The sequence below is a fragment of the Pongo pygmaeus genome, chromosome 18 (genome assembly GCF_028885625.2).
Source record: "Pongo pygmaeus isolate AG05252 chromosome 18, NHGRI_mPonPyg2-v2.0_pri, whole genome shotgun sequence".
NCBI classification, from domain to species: Eukaryota; Metazoa; Chordata; class Mammalia; order Primates; family Hominidae; genus Pongo; species Pongo pygmaeus.
In genome coordinates, this window is record NC_072391.2 from 79,197,415 (window position 1) to 79,214,442 (window position 17,028).

Consider the following 17,028-nt stretch of genomic DNA (forward strand, 5'->3'; position numbering starts at 1 on the left):
GTGGACTCCCTTGTGATTTGGTGGGATTTCTTGTCTGAGGTTGTAACTCATCTGTTCATGAATTCAGCAAACCTCTGAGTATTCACCGTGTGTCTGATACTGCTGTAGGTCCTGGGAATACAAATTGAACACAACAAAGCCCCTGCCCTTGTGCTGCTTATAGTGTAGTGTTGGGGAGATGCAACAAATGACATTTAAAATATCCATAGCATGTGCCAGGTGGTGATGAGTGCTAAGGAGAAAAACACTGGGCAGGTGGATAAGAGGATACAGAGTGATGGGGAAGGGGTCGCAGTTTTCAGAGGGTGGTCTAGGAAGATCTCACTGAAAAGGAATGAGCCACGTGGGTATCTTCTGGAGGAAGAGAGGATAACATGCGCAAAGGTCATGAGGTAGAAGCCTGCCTGGAGGCACCAAGAGAAAGTCAGCATGGCTGGAATCAAGCGAGCCTGGGTGGGGGTAGAGCTAAATAAGGATGAGGGTTCACAGGTGACTTATCACGCAGGGGCTCACTGGCCATTGTAAGGCCCTGGCTTTTTCTCTGAGTCATTGGAGAGTTCTGGGTTCAGGAGAGACCTGACATGATTATTGTGTCTCCATTCCTACCACATAGATCATTAATTTATTGAAGAGAGATTTATGGCATCCTGATCATGTGCCAAGGACTGTTCTAGATACTGGGAGTACTGTGGAACAAAATCTGCTTTGGGAAATTTAGGTTCTGGAGAGGAGAGACAGATAATATACACAATTAAGATGTTTTCAGGTAGCGTGAAATATAATAAAGCAAAGAAAACAGGATGGTGTGAAAAGGGGTGGACACTACCTTAGGCTGTGGGAGTGGAGATCAGAGAAGGCCACATTAAAAGGGGAGAAATGTGAGCTGAAACATGGAAGACAGCAGTGAATGAGATCTGGGGAGAAGTGAATGAAGGGGTGGCTCTAGGTAGAGAAGTGGCCATACCACAAGCCCTAAGGTGACATGAGGAACAGAAAGAAGAGTTAGAGAGGAACAGAGAGGTGGTGGGGGTGGATCTTGGCAGTGGTGTGCTAGTAAATGTTCAAACAGCTCTGAGTGGGGTAGGGGAAGGCACTGGTTTGTAGCATTTGCCAGTTTCCATGGTGTAAATGCTTCCATGGTGGTCAGTTTCAAGTTGTTGATGTGCTATTGTTGAACCTGGAAGTGGAGTCAGGAAGTGATGTACACAGTGGGCTTTTGTGAGCTGGGAGGTCACTCCAGCACACCATTGGATCTTAGGATTTGTGGTTTTACAAAGGAACACAGTGCCTGGCATGCAGCAGGCCAGGACAGGGCCTCTCTGATTTTGGGTTAGTTTCCAAGTCTGGGGACCTTCTTTATAGCTTCTTCCTGTGTCTAGTCATGGGCCAAAAGAAAATTCTATGAGGTTTCAACTCCTCTATCAAACGATAGGTAACCAAAAGGAAGCCTAGAACCCTTGTTATATGTAAGGGCTATTCCAGGAGCATGGATTATTCCATTTCTTTCTTTCTTTTTTTCCAGGAAAGAGATATAAACTCCCTCTACGACGTCAGCAGAATGTATGTGGATCCCAGTGAAATCAATCCGTCCATGGTACAGTGCTGAACCTCCAATTCACATGATTTTGGAGTCAAGAGGCTGATGTGGATTCCATCATGTTCCCATGGCACTTATAACAGTGCAAGGGAAGACTTTGGAAAACCTGGTCAAAATAATTTTTTTTTTTTGAGAAGAAAGGATGATTGACAATATGAAGTCTAGTTTTAGGGAAAATGTTAATAGAATTCCATCCAAATGCAACAGTGTTTCGCTAAAATTCTGAGGTTTGACGAACCACCTTTGGGCCAAATGGCTTCTAATTAAAAGTATTTCAAATGTTTTTTGCTCGCTGACAGAGCCCGTGGTGTTTTAAATTCCATTTGGTTCACTGACCTCCTTGCAGTGCAAATGCTATGTCATATTCCTGCCCTGACTCTGTTGTGTAATTTCATGGAGGTAGGGATGGATTTTACTTTCAGCCCTCGGCTCCTCCTTGCCAGGTTTCATCTCAAATTTAGTTTGAGCTGGCAGAGGAAGAACTGCAGCGAATTTTCTGTTTGGGGGCCATGTGGCACACAAGTAGTGTACAACGCTCACTTAGGAAGGGTCCCTGCTTGTGGGCTCTGTTGAAATCCAGAGATGACTTTCTTTTTTAAAAATTTATAATCCATGGCCAATGCAGATCTGTTTCAGAAAGAAATGAAATCTTGAAACGTTGTGGGCACATTGAGCTGTGTGTGAAATGCATTAAGAGACCTTAGTAGCAAAAACTTTTGTTAGTAGTGAAGGATGTTTTGGTGATGAGAACAGTCACCTCTCTAACTGATGAGTGTTCCTTCTTGTGGCCTTGGAGACTGGCTCTGGTCCTTATATCCACCCTTGAAGCAGGATACACAAGTAGAGGCTGCTCTGTTTGCAGATGGGGGAGAGAAAGGCAAGAGTACTGCTTAGCCTCTGGCCTCCAGCTGCAGATCCCTGTGGCAGAGCTCCTAGAACCCACATTGCTTCTTATGAAACATCATGAACTATGGCACTAACTCACATTGATGGATCCAGTTCTGGGCTGAGCCACTTAAAACAGCTGGTTGATGTGGGGCAAATTACTTTCTCTCTCTGCATCTCAGTTTTCTCATCTGTAAAATGAGCATACTCATATAACTACTTACCTGTTATGGTTGTTATAAGGATTAAAGGAGATACCTTAAGGCTTGGAACAATGCTTTGACTATACTATAGTTAGCACTTAAGAAGTGCAAGCTGTTGTCTGTTTTATCATTATACACATGATCTCATTTAGTAGTCTTAACAACCCTGTGAAATATATAAAAATTTAATTCCCATTTCACAGACGGGGGAACTGAGGATCAGAAAGACTCAAACTTACATCATTATTCAAGGGCAGAGCAATGATTTGAACCTACATATCTGACTCTGTAGCCTGTGTTCTGAGGAAAAGTTTTACTGGGTTCCCTGTGAAATTCCTGTTCCCATTTCCTTTCGGTGGGAGGAGAAGGAAGCTGCTCATTTAAACAGGTTTGACAACGTCAGAGCTTTTCCCACTAATATTTGCTTGCCGTGTGGGTGTTCATTTATGCCCGCCAGGCAGAAGGCATGAAAGCAAATTCACTGAAGAAAATTTCTATACCAAGGAAGTTCTACCTTACTTAGTTCTGTGAACAGAGACCACCTTTTGATGAATTTCACAGGGGAGAAGCTCAGTTACTCTTGCAAAATGTCAGGGTCCTGCAGGAGTGTAGATAGGGGACTGCTGACCTACAAAAAAAGAGCAGTGAGGCCCTCAGGACAGGCAGGAAGAATGGGGTTGCCCTTGAGCTTCTGGGAGGCTTGCTGAGCACCGGCACTGTGATGACGGTCTTGGCTTAATCTAAAAGGCATGTCCTTTCTTTGTTGAGGAAATTGAGCAATATTGTGTCACTACAATATAGGGTCACTCCCACCCTAAGCCTAAGCCTAACCTTAAACCCTAACCTCTAACCCCAACCCTAAGCCTAAACTCTAACCCTAACCCTAACCCTAACTCCAGCCCTAAACCCTAACTCCTAACCCCTAACCCATAACGCTAAACCCTAACCCCTAACCCTTAACCCCAACCCAGGTACCCTTGGCTCTGACTAGGCCAGTTCTCCTTCACTCCCTGGTGACTTTTTGGGGTCTTGGATCCTTTGCAATGCCAGTCCCTCTCCAGCAGATGACTTTGTAACCTTGACCTGAAGCCTCCTGCTCCCCAATGAGAAGAACCAAATGGTGCCTGGGAATGCAGCCGCCTCCCTCCCCTCCTGTCCCTGGCCTGATCTTTTTCCTTCTTGTTTTTCCTGAAAGCCTCAGAGAACCGTGAAAGCTCTGTATGACTACAAAGCCAAGCGAAGCGACGAGCTGAGCTTCTGCCGTGGTGCCCTCATCCACAATGTCTCCAAGGAGCCCGGGGGCTGGTAAGGCTGGGTGGAGGCTGGGCTGCTTGGCAGGGGGGCTTGACTTGTCCCTTCTTGGTGATAAGACTCAGGTGCTGGCCAAGTCTGACCCCCTTTGTCTGTCATCCTGGGCTTACTTTGACCTCTTGTGTTAAGTCCCTTTTTAGGAAAGTGGCTTGCTGCATGCTGTATTTGAGAAAATGGATAAACAACAATATAACAGTTATCAACATATCATATCATATATTGTATATTATTATAATTACAACAGCAGCTACCATTTATTGAAGTCTTACTAAGTGGCAAGCAGTCTGCTAATTGCTTTCATGCATTGTCTAACCAAATCTTCAACCAAGTCTTCATTACTCCCTGTGACAAAAGATGTGGCGAATGAGACTTTCCAAGTCACACAAATAAATACTAAATACTAAATAGTGCAGGCGCTTTCCAATACACAAGACTGTGTGTTATTTCCAATTCAAATTCTTATGCTATTCCATAGTCCCGTGCTGAATGCAATGGCCACATCCTGAATTGAAGACAATACGTTTTTAGGGCAAAAGTACCTGGGTGTGCTAGGGTTTAGTTACCACTTCGCTTTTTAACCTTGGAAGAAAAATTCACTGCCCACTGATAGGTTTCTGGGCCAGTGGTTTTGGGGGGTGACTTCTGTCTGAGGGCAATAAGAACTTGCTCATAATAGTGAGCACTGGTTTAAGCACCTCATAGACTGGGATTTCTGCCTCCCACAAGATAACTGGACCTGGCTTAGAAATCTGAATAGGAACATGCATGGAGTGCTTCTATGTGTCAAGCACTGTTTTAAGCACATTTGAAATAAATCACTTCATTTGAAATAACTCAATTAATCTACATGATGACTGTAAAAAGGAAGGCTTCAGGAAACTGAAGCCTTCAGAAGTGCAGTCACTTGTCCAGGGCCACATAGCAGGCTGAGATTTGAACCGCCAGGCCTTCTGACTCCAGAGCTTACACTCTTAACCCCATTGATCTGTTAAGTCCTTCCCTGTCCTCTTGCAAGATGCCTTAATCCAGGGATTATCAAACTTTTTCTTAAAATCAGGAGAACCTCATTGCAAACCAATTTATACCTAGATTCCACAGAATCAAAGATGCAGCCGAGTTATCCGTTGAGCTGGAGTGGGGGCATAGACTTGCCCTGTTTGGACTCCTTGCTGACATCGCTGTCCCTACTGCAGCCCCTGATGCTTCCGCCTTGGAGGCTCCCAGACCCAGTTTGGCAACCACAGTGTTGTCCGTCTGCTTCTCCCAGTTCAGAGGCTTGGCTTTGCCGAAGTCCCTCCACTCGAAGTGGCACAGAGTTGAGGTCTCTTCCAGGCACACTGGCGTTCCCTCACTGTGCTCCTGTCCCTGCCTTGGTCAACATCCTGGTGCTCACTGGGTGGGTGACTAACATTTTTGGAGTTGTGGCTGGAGCCCAGGTGACTACTCCAAATCACAGTTTTCCATTCTGTGTGAGACGGCCTCATGCCTTTCTATGCCTCTGATAGGCAGTTCTCTGAATTTCGAAGGCTCTTAAGAGACTGGCAGAAGTTCCTTTGGCAAGGGACTGTGGGCAAACTGCCCAGTGGCTGTGGTCATTTCTCTCTCTGATGGCAGTAGTGCTACCTAGGGGGCTGCCTGTGTGAAACGGCCTTTTTTGCATACTTCCAAACTGGTTCCTGTAGCTAGGGGACCAAACAATTATTGTCGGAACCAAGATGCTCCTGAGAGTGAAGAGAATGTAAAGTGCTCAGTCCTGGACAAATGGTATATATGATTGCCGTAAATACAGCCAGCCCTTGCCAGAAGTGGATCTGGAGAAATGGTGTGGAGGACGTGAAAAGGGCTTACGACCCGCAGTCCTGTGTCTCTGCTAGGTGAATTGGTAGCATCAGTCCTCACTCTGCTTATTCAGACCAAAAAATTGTTAAGTTCTTCCCACCACCACGGAGCACAGACTTGACTAAGATCCAAAAATGTCAGCCGAGTGCAGTGACTCGCGCCTGTAATCCCAGCACTTTGGGAGGCTGAGGCGGGTGGATCACTTGAGGTCAGGAGTTTGAGACCAGCCTGGCCAACATGGTAAAACCCTGTCTCTACTAAAAATACAAACATTAGCCAGGCGTGGTGGCACATGCCATAATCCCAGCTACTGGGGGGACTGAGGCAGGAGAATTGCTTGAACCCAGGAGGCGAAGGTTGCAGTGAGCTGAGATCCTGCCATGCACTCCAGCCTGGGGGACAGAGTGAGACTCTGTCTCAAAAAAAAAAAAAAAAAAAAAAAAATCCAGAAAGATCTCATATAGTGGGGAAGACAGACGTATAATTATACGTTAAGTATAAGATGTGGCTGCTCAGATGACTGTGGGGACAGGATGCCAGGGGACCACAGAGAAAGAGTGCTCAGCCTAGGGGGCAGTCAGGGAAGACTCCGTGGGAGAGGAAATGCCCAAGCTGAGTCTTAAATTAGTGGGGGGAAGTTGGGTACCAAGGGCATGGGCCAAGGCATGGAAGCTAGGCAGCGTGGCAGGGGCATGATAGGGGTGACAGGCCATCTGGAGACAATGTCATGGAGAGTTAGGAGGTGACGTCTGGGAGTCCTGGGGTCAGACTGTGCTGGGCCGTGGCTGCCATGTTGAAGAGTCTGGGCTGGATTCCGGAGACCCTGGGGAGCCATCGTGTGGCGTGGTCAGAGGTGCATTTTGGAGAGTCCCTGGCTGCAGAAAATGGCTCAAGAGATGGACAGGTTGAAGGAGGGGGTTTGCGTGTCTGGGCACGGACATATCAGGAGGAATCTTACAGGTGCTCACCATCTGGTGGGGTCCAGGAACATTCATAGATGGATTATGTCCCATGTTGTTAGTGCTGTTATAAAGATAGGGAACAGTGTTTTAGCTGAATAATAATAAGAGCTAACACTACTGAGTATTTACTGTGTACTAGGTAGGCACTGTCCCAAGCACTCAGCTTATGTGAATTTAGAGTCCTAATAAAACCCTCTGAGGGAAGCACTCACGTTTACCCATTTTTCAGATGGAGAGTCGGAGGCACAGAAAGCCTCCACAGTCAGTGGTAGAGCTGGAATTTAATTCCAGCCTGTCTGCCTCCAGAACCACCTTCTCTCTAAATTCACAACCTCCCTGAAATAGGGGTGAACTTTTGTCTTGTATGGTCTCTGACTTCCACGTAAAGCATGGAAACTTTTGACTTGTGATCTTTGATTACACATTAAGATCATGTGATGAGGAGTAAAATCAGCCCCCAGTAACTCATTAGTAATTAAAAAATAAAAAGACAGCGGTTGCCTTTGAGATGCTCCATTGTCACAGATAGTGACACTGGTCACTTGGCCACTTGCTGCCTGTCCCCATCAGAATTGAGCCAGCAGCCGGGTGCAAATGAGCAGTAGTGGGTAATTCATGCCACCTGGTGACAGCCCCCCCATGTCCTCTCTTCTTATCCAGGTGGAAAGGAGACTATGGAACCAGGATCCAGCAGTACTTCCCATCCAACTACGTCGAGGACATCTCAACTGCAGACTTCGAGGAGCTAGAAAAGCAGGTGAGTCCCCCTCTTCGATCCTCTTACAGGAAGAAGGGATCTGCAGGTCCAGTTTTTCAGGGAGCTGTGCCATCTCGGTGAATTTTTCCATGTGCTGCTTGTGGTCTCTGTGGAGCTCTGGATCCGGGAAGACACAGTGATAGGGAAATTGAGGTTGAGTTGCTGTGACAAGTCGGCCGTGTTTTAATCAGGTTGTGCTGGGCTTGGAAAGATTTGAATATGCAGGAGAATTCCCACTGGAGTGAAAGTGACCAAATGGGGAATTTGTCCTTTGCTTAAGCAGCTTGCAGATGAAACACATTTATGTTGGACAGCCAGACATTGAGAATGTGCTTGGGGTGAGTAAGCAAGTGGGCCTAACCAGAAGGTGAGATGAGGCCTTCCTGGTGACTTTGCAAACCTGGTGGTTGTTCCCTTACCGCCTCTTGTTTAGAGAGCAGCCACTTTCAGCGTGCTGGTGCTCCACCAAGGATGACATCTTTGTAATGAGGACTTTAAGATCCTGTTAGAGCCCCAGGTGTTTATTTTCTAAGGGAGGTAGGGCAATCTGGGAAGGCTTCCTGGAGGAAGGAGTATTTGACCCTTAAAAGTCAAGTTAGAGTTCAACAGCAAGAGACTGGCAGAAGAGAGGTGTAAGTGGGAGGTACAGTCTAAGCAAAGGTGTGGCAGTGGGAATGTGGTTGTGTTCCGTGTGCTTGGGCTGAGGCAGAGACTTGAAGCCCTTGCTGCGTCTGTGCTGAGTTGCCCTTACCTGTACATCAGCATTTACCTGGTGCAGGGGGTGGGGGTTGGGGTGGTGCAGGCAATGAGTGGATGCCTGGTTCTGCCACCTCTCCTAAGCCCAGGATATTCTTCATCTCAGCCAGACCCTGGGATGGTTCAAGTGTGCAATGGGAGGCAGAGCTGGAAAGGGTGATGGGGGCTCTGAAAGTCTTAAAAGCCAGGTCATAGAGCATGGGTGTTGCTTCCACAGGACGTGGGGAGCCACAGAAAGTTCTTGAGCTGGGCTTTAGTAGGCAAAACACTCTCATTTTCTAATAAGGTCAGATAAATAGCCTAGGATGTGTTTTGAAACCAGATCTGAGGAAACATTATGAAACCTGTTATAGAATTCACAAGGCACATTTTTACGGATTGGAAAATGAAACTCCGAACCTCCCGGCACCCTCTCCCCGCCAGGTCCCTATCAGCTCCATGCTTCATTATTTAGCTCTCTCCCCATGGACGTATCTGGTAATGAAAATGCATTTTAAACAGTTCCACAGGCAGTGTCTCTGCTAAACGGTGTGCTTTGGAAACGGGTTGTCTTTTTATTATTCCCGTTACAACTAACGTGAGTTATGTCTTGTTTCTTCACAGATTATTGAAGACAATCCCTTAGGGTCTCTTTGCAGAGGAATATTGGACCTCAATACCTATAACGTTGGTACGTGCACACATCATCTTAGCCTGGATTTCCACCCCTATCCCCCATGGGCTGACCTCAGCCCCACCCTACACAGGGAGGTGGCTGACACAGGGTCTTGTCTTGAATGCCAGCTCCTTCTCCAGCTGAAGCTAAGTATTTAGGTCAGGCTGGTCAGTGAGTATGATGCTATGTCTGCTATTAATCTCTACTAAAACTGTAAGTGCTAAAACAAGGTCTCGTACATAAGTGCTAGATGGTGGTTAGCAGATATTGTTACCAACAACACTCTTATTATTTCAGCATCCACCTGTGTTTCCCATGCGTTGCGAAGGAAAGCTGAGCTGTCAGCTTGGCTGAAATGTAGCACGGAGTTGGGAGTCTCGGGTTCTAAACCCAGCTCTGCCTCTCTGTCGCTATGAGACCACAGGCCTGTCACTTCTCCTCTTTGAACCTCTGCTTCCTGGTTGCTTGGCTGGGGCCCGGGAAACCCAGCCCGCCCATGTTGACCATGCTGCAAAGGGATGTGAAGGCATGGCCCCGAGGCTAGGCTTGTCCAGTGGTGGCCGGGGTCTGATGTGCGCTGGGCTTCCTGGGTCTTGAGCCTGCCTGCTTTGAAGTGGGTGTGGTGCAGCTCCCATGTGAAGGGACTCTGTAGCAGGCCTTCTTGTTCTGGGCAGCCCATGACCCTCCCTGGGCAGGCATGGGCATGGTCCTCTAGGATTCAGGTGACAGCAGCCCCAGGAACTTCCTGCTTCTATTGCCATTGCTCTGCTTTACACATTCATTAATTTATTATCTTTTTGCGATAGAGTGTCGATGTGTCACCCAGGCTGGAGTGCAGTGGTGTGATCTTGGCTCACTGCAACCTCTGCCTCCTGGATTCAAGTGATTCTCCTGCCTCGGCCTCCTGAGTAGCTGGGACTACAGGCATGTGCCACCGCGCCTGGCTAATTTTTGTATTTTTAGTAGAGCTGGGGTTTCGCCATGTTGGCCAGGCTGGTCTCAAACTGCTGACCTCAAGTGATCTGCCTGCCTTAGTCTCCCAAAGTGCTGGGATTACAGGCATGTGCCACTGCATCTGGCTAATTTTTGTATTTTTAGTAGGGATGAGGTTTTGCCATGTTGGCCAGGCTGGTCTCAAACCGCTGATCTCAAGTGATCTGCCTGCCTTAGCCTCCCAAAGTGCTGGGATTACAGGCATGAGCCACCATGCCCAGCCTACTTTCCACATTTATAACCTACTTCTTTACCTTCACAATGATCCAGCAGGATAGGTAGGAGAGGGATTCTTTGCTCCCATTACCAGATGAGAAAATCAAGGTCCTAAGTGACCACCACATGTGCTGAGGTCCTGTGGGCATGGGGGTGCGGGATCCCTGCGTCCATTTCTGGTGCTCTTTGTATTATCTTCCATCCCTGTATTTGCAGAGCAGAGGCACATGGCTCAGTGGTTCTGAGTAGAAATCTTGGAGTCAGGTTTGAACTGAGCCTCAGTTTTACTACTACTAGCTGTATGACCTTCCACATGTTACTTTCTCTTAATGAGCCTCAGTTTTGCCTCCTGTAAAATGGGCCTAGCAAAAGCAGGGTGTCTGTAGTCTCAGCTACTCAGGAGGCTGAGGTGGGTGGACCCCTTGAGCCCCAAGAGTTTGAGACCAGCCTGGATAATGTAGCAAGACCTCAAAATCTTAAAAAATAAAATAAAATAAAGATGCAGTACATGTAATCTGCTTAGAATACTGCATGATATATAAGAGCTCAGAAATCTTAGCTACTAATATTATTTGGCAGATAAGTTTCCCTGTCATAATCTTTTCTTCTCTGTAAGATCCTTTCTCTGTGTCTAGAGAATCCACGCCACATTTCTCTCCTAGTTTCTGGTGACTCCTTGGTGTTTTTGGCTCATGGCTGCATTCTTCAGTCTCCACATTTGCCTACACATGGCTTTCTCGCTTGTGTCTGCATCTGTTTTTAAAGCTATTTAGCTGGGTGTGGTGGCTCATTCCTGTAATCCCAACACTTTGGGAGGCCAAGGTGAGTGGATTGCTTGAGCTCAGGAGTTCGAGACCAGCCCTGGGCAACATGGCAATACCCCTCTCTACAAAAAATACAAAAATTAGCCAGGCTTGGTGGTGTACACCTGTGGTCTCAGCTACTTGGGAGGCTGAGGTGGGAGGACAGCATGAGCTTGGAAGGTGGAGGCTGCAGTAAGCCAAGATCACACCACTGCACTTCAGCCTGGGTGACAGAGTGCCACCCTGTCTCAAAAAAAAAAAAGCCATTTAAATTATTTATTCTTTATATATAAAAGATTATATGTAGCAACATAGAAAATTATGCACAATATGCTAAGTGAAACAATCAGTTCATAAAATTTTATGTATCGTATGTAAACATTTTGTAAAAATGCCAAGTTGGTTAGCTGTATTTTAAATCTTTTTAAAATGAATGTGTATTGCTTTAGTAATTTGTAAAAAATATTTATGATGAGTGCAAAAAGCATTTTCTAATTGGTCAATCAAGAAGATATTCAATGTTTCTTTTGATCAAGATGAACACATGTCTATAACTAAAGTGGACAAGAGGGTATTTTTTTCAGATTTTCTCATGCATTTTAATGTTTTTTTTTTTTTCCTGCATCTTAAGTGTCCCTCTCCTTTCTCTTATAAGGATACTCATACTTGTTGGATGTTGGAATTGCCCTAAATCCAAGATGATCTCATTTTGAGATCCTTAACCTAAGTACATCTGCAACGACCCTATAAGGTCCCATTCACAGGTACTAGTGACCTGATACATCTTTTTGGAGGACCCTACTGAATCCACTGCATCCCTTGAGCAGTCATGTGTGATGTGTACTTACCCCGATGGAAAGTAGACATCCCCATCAGTGCTAACCGTGGTCATAGCAGTGGCGGTTAGTCCATGAGAGAAACGGCTCAGGCAGGGTGCATTCTGGTCCTTGTGGCCCTCTAATAGGCTGATTGGGACATTTCTTATTCTCTTCCCCCAAGTGAAAGCCCCTCAGGGAAAAAACCAGAAGTCCTTTGTCTTCATCCTGGAGCCCAAGAAGCAGGGCGATCCTCCGGTGGAGTTTGCCACAGACAGAGTGGAGGAACTCTTTGAGTGGTTTCAGAGCATCCGAGAGATCACCTGGAAGATTGACACCAAGGTAGGCACCTGCTCACCCGGGTGCAGGTGGGCCTGGCATTCTGAGGGCTCCGGTGCTCAGCTGAGACTGTGGGTGGGTCCAGGCAGCAGGATGAGCAGGCCCAGGTCCTACTCAGAATTCAGGAAGGAGACCAGGTAGATTCAGACAATTGGAGCACCTCTTGTTAGAGAGAGGCAGGGATAGTGGAGGTGCCCTGGGAAGGTGGGTCTGGTTGTCTGGTTCGAACCTTCAGAAGGCTGAGTGCCTGTAGCAATGCTCAATGATGATGTCTGTGCGGCCATACATATCTTACCAAGGAAGTTACTGCCTTCCTCATTTTGAATATTTTGTTTCTAAGTATCATATAAAGCAGTCTGGATCCTCCCCACAGAAAACGTTCACTGAGCTCACCTGCCTGGAGCTGGAATGGGCCCTGGGAACACAGCAAATCAGCGAGACCTGGTTCTTTCCGGTGGAGGAACTTCCCCTCTAGATGGGAATGACCTTTTCAGGGCTGTCCTACCTGAAGTACTAGTCTCTGGCTGGAAGTGTTTTGGGAAGGTGTGAGCTTCTGGATAAGAACAGGAGGTCTGGAATTGGGCAGACTGGAGTTTGCATCCTGGCAGGGCTGGACCCTGGGCAAGTAACCACACTTCTCTGGGCCTCAGTTTCCTTGTCTGCAAAATGAGGAGCCAAATTCCTAACTCATAAGTACTTAATCACTGCCTTGTCATTATACCAGAGTGACATGGGAAAGTGCCACCCTGTCTTCGATGATGGAGTAAGGGCTGTCTGTTCTTGTGGCTGCAGAACTGGAAAGAAATTGTAGGGTTTCCCATGGACCCATTTGTTTCTAAGGTAGAACTTGACCCAAAGGGCTGATTAAAGCCTTCCTGGGGCCTCTTGTGCCCTCTGACTTCTGGCTAGAGTCAGTGAGTCTCTCCTCCAAGATAGTCACCCACCAGTGGCCAGGTCATTTTTTTCCCCTTGGGAGGGCCTCACATCTTGGCCAGTCCCTGGTCACGAGAGGATCCTTGACTCACTCAACTCTTCTGCAGGGAAGTGTCCTCTTTAGGAGACTTTGCAGAGGGGACTGGTCCATGGGTGCCCTCGCTGGTGGGGCATCGTCTTTCTCTGACCCAGGAACTCCTGGGCGCCTTCCCTAGGGCTCCTAATTCTTCCCACGGCTTTTCACACCACCAGCCATGGGGGAGGAACCATGAGCTTGTAGCCAGCTGCGCTGTCCTTCTGGCTTTCCCAATGGAACCATCTCTTCTGCCCTCTAGTGTCTGATGCCACAGTACAGCTCTGAGGCACAGCGGGGTGCCACGACCCTGAGGTTTATTTGAAAAATCTCCAAATAGTGCATTCCAGCTCTCTCTACTTTGCTTAATGTGGAAAAGTGTTATTTCCCTAGAAGGCTCTGTCTCTCCTCTGCCTCACACCTCCTCTCCTGCTGCATGAAGGTTTCTGAAATGAAGCTGAGCTGTTCAAGGCTGCTCTTGGCGGCCTTTGGTCTGCATTCCTCCCTAACTGGTTTTTATATTTACTGAGATTTCATGAGAATGATTTTTAAAGTCCTATTATTACATCTGAGGGGTAAAAAAACTGGGACAGTAGAGCTGACGGAGTTCCCGCACTGGGCACAGCTACCCGTTTTGGGGAGCTGGTGTTGGGGAGCAAAGGAAGAAGGCCCCATCCCACTCTTGGGAAACCAGCAGTGGATAAACTATTTGCTCACTGCCAGGACCTCTGCCTGTCCCTAAGTGCCCGCGTTGTTACACGGTCTGTAGCCACCTCGTCGATGGCAGAGGGCAGTCACAAAATCCTTCTAGTTAGTGGGTTTCCAGAGCCTCACCAACTGTATTGTGACTTCCCATTCTGAGATGGCCTGAGGGGTGACAGCTGCAGGCCTGGAGAGTAATTGTCATGCAGTTTTTTTTTTTGTTTTTGTTTTTTTGAGACAGAGTCTCACTCTGTTGCCCAGGCTACTCAACTTCTTTATTAAATGGAGATAATTCTCCCTGTCAGGGTGTGGATTGACTTAGGTAATATCCATCAAGTGCTTAGCCTGTGACTCCTAGAGCTAAGCACCCCCCAAACAGTGACCATTATTATCTAAATATTCTTTCATGGTCCCCCCTTGGCCAATAAAAGTCTGATAGAATTTGGGGAGGCCCAACAGGGTTGCCTGCTTTGGGGTGAAGTGAGAAGCTCATCCTTACATGCAAGGAGTTAGATTTGATGGTGGGTCTTCTGAAGGGAGGTCCCTCCTGAGTCCATGGCACATGGCCTGGGCACTGGGTAGTGGTCCCCTTGGACAGAGTCCTGATGGGCAGTCAGAGCTGGGGAGCAGGTGTGCAGGTTTTGAGGGTGCAGGTGACAGAGAGTTATGACAAGGATGCTGGGGTCCGCAGAGCCCACGAGGATTTGAAGAACTAGAATTTGAGACACTCTAACAGTGTGGCTTTAGGGGAGGGGACAGGAGGCAGAGTTAAAGACAGAGGGGTGGTGACAGAGAAGAGCCCTTCCATCCTGACCTCAGCTATATTTGAGGGCTGTGGCCAGGACTGAGCTGCACACCAAAACCTCGTGGAAACAGCTTTGTCAAGAATTTTCACAGTAAGAGGAAGAAACGAGAGGGGCAGGGTTGTCTTCAGGAAAGGAAAACATTCAACCATATTAAAGATCCGAGTGTGCAAGAAAGCAAATGGGGATGGAGGAGGAAAAATGCAGGGTGAGCTGGGAAGATGGGATTTCTCAGGGGCGGGCACTAAAGACGGTGAACTCCAAACAGGAGAACAACATGAAGTACTGGGAGAAGAACCAGTCCATCGCCATCGAGCTCTCTGACCTGGTTGTCTACTGCAAACCAACCAGCAAAACCAAGGACAACTTAGGTAACATGTTTCCCAAGAATCTGCCCTATAACTGCAATGAAAACTTACTTCCTTTTGAGTCTGGTATTTTCAGAGAGGGCAGAGTGAGTGCATTCTCCCGTTCTTAACTGCTCCCGGTAGATGGCCCCACCTTGGGTTTGTCCTCCAAGTGAGGGAGCTGGTGGAAAAAGCTTTTTTGGTGTATTAGTCCATTTTCATGCTGCTAATACAGACATACCCGAGACTGAGTAATTTATAAGGAAAAAGAGGTTTAATGGACTCACAGTTCCACGTGGCTGAGGAGGCCTCACAATTATGGCAGAAGGTGAAAGGCACGTTTTATATGGCAGCAGACGAGACAGAATGAGAACCAAGTGATGGGGGAAACCCTTATAAAACAGATCTCGTGAGACTTACTCAGTACCACAACAGTAGTACAGGGGAAACCACCCCCACGATTCAGTTATCTCCTACCGGGTCCCTCCCATAACATGTGGGAATTATGGGAGCTACAATTCAAGGTGAGATTTGGGTGGGGACGGAGCCAAACCATATCACCCACTTAGTGGGTGGATTTAGTTCTTATTGCCATTACCACAAACTTGGTGGCTGAAAACAACATTTATTCTTGCACAGTCCTGGAGGCCAGAGTCTGAAATCAGTATCATGAGGTCAACATCAGGGTGTCAGCAGGGCTGTGCTCCCTCCAGAGGGGAAAGCCATTCCCTTCTTCCAGTTTCTGGGGGGCTGCTGGCATTCCTTGGCCTTCTCGTCTTCTGCTTCCCTGTTATAAGGACCCTTGTGATGCATTAAGTCCAACTGGATATTCCAGGATAAGCCTCCCATTTCAAGCTCCTTAATCACACCTGCAGAGTCTGTTCTGCCATATAAAGTGACATGCACAGGCTCCAGATATTAGGGCCTGGACATCTCTGGGGGCCATTAAAAAAAAAAAGGACCTTCTACCAAATTCTCCAGGTGGCAAGCTTTTTGATGATGATATACATATTTTTTTCTTTGGGTGTTTTGAGCTGCTTCCATCTCTTTCATCTTAGAACAGAAGACCAGCCAGACAATACTAGACCCCTCAGTTAACTTACTGGGAGGCCAGTCCCTAGGAACTTCTACCTTCAGGGACTCAGCAGGTTCAGCATGTTGACTGCCTGGCTATCCCACCACAGCTGGATGGGAGGGAGCAAAGATGAGGCCTGTCCCCTTCCCTCTCCTCCTATTCTCCCTTCCCCGCACAGGCACCCACGTCGCAACTCTGCCTGTGGGCAGTGGCAGGTGATTCTCAGTTTGTTCATCTTGTGTCTGTGGTCTCTCTGGATATTCCCCTCCCAAGATCTTCTCTTACCTAAAACCATCCCCAGTCTCCCTTTTCTATAACTGTACCAATTTTGTGTTTTCTTGTTCAAGGATGGTGATCGTTAAAAAAGAAAAAAAAAAGTAAATTACAATAATTCTAGACTAAAAGGTGGTGGGAAAACTAGGCCCCTTTTTAATACTTGGAACCCCCAGAGGGCAGGAGTCCACAGTGATACCAACTGGGACAATATCATCAGAACCCCTTGAATGTCAAAGAGGGAGATTCCTGGTTTCCTTTTATAATCTGAGCATCCAGCCATTGCAACAAACATTAAGAAAATGCACAGATGAGACACAGAAGTACTGATGACCTTTTTCTCTGTGTGCAGAAAATCCTGACTTCCGAGAAATCCGCTCCTTTGTGGAGACGAAGGCTGACAGCATCATCAGACAGAAGCCCGTCGACCTCCTGAAATACAATCAAAAGGGCCTGACCCGCGTCTACCCAAAGGGACAAAGAGTTGACTCTTCAAACTACGACCCCTTCCGCCTCTGGCTGTGCGGTTCTCAGATGGTGGCACTCAATTTCCAGACAGCAGGTAAAGGCCGACTGAAGGTAGTCCCGTCCCTGCAAGGTGGCGGTGGCAATCACTCCAGGCCGAGTCACCTTGGGTCAGCGATACCATGTGGTGTCCAAGAATGAGTGATTTGTCCGAGGAACTGCACAG

At 47.3% G+C, this 17,028-nt stretch overlaps 1 protein-coding gene across 5 annotated transcripts in view; it reads left to right on the forward strand.

Annotated features, from left to right (window-relative positions):
- PLCG2 (phospholipase C gamma 2) overlaps positions 1-17,028 on the forward strand; it is a 177,324-nt gene that overhangs the window by 138,585 nt on the left and 21,711 nt on the right. For all 5 annotated transcript variants that reach the window (XM_054452853.2, XM_054452855.2, XM_054452854.2 and 2 more), the window contains 7 exons: positions 1,523-1,594; positions 3,881-3,990; positions 7,458-7,554; positions 8,914-8,980; positions 11,977-12,134; positions 14,911-15,013; positions 16,690-16,899. In XM_054452853.2, the coding sequence (XP_054308828.1) occupies positions 1,523-1,594; positions 3,881-3,990; positions 7,458-7,554; positions 8,914-8,980; positions 11,977-12,134; positions 14,911-15,013; positions 16,690-16,899 (817 nt within the window). The remainder of the gene's footprint in view (positions 1-1,522; positions 1,595-3,880; positions 3,991-7,457; positions 7,555-8,913; positions 8,981-11,976; positions 12,135-14,910; positions 15,014-16,689; positions 16,900-17,028) is intronic.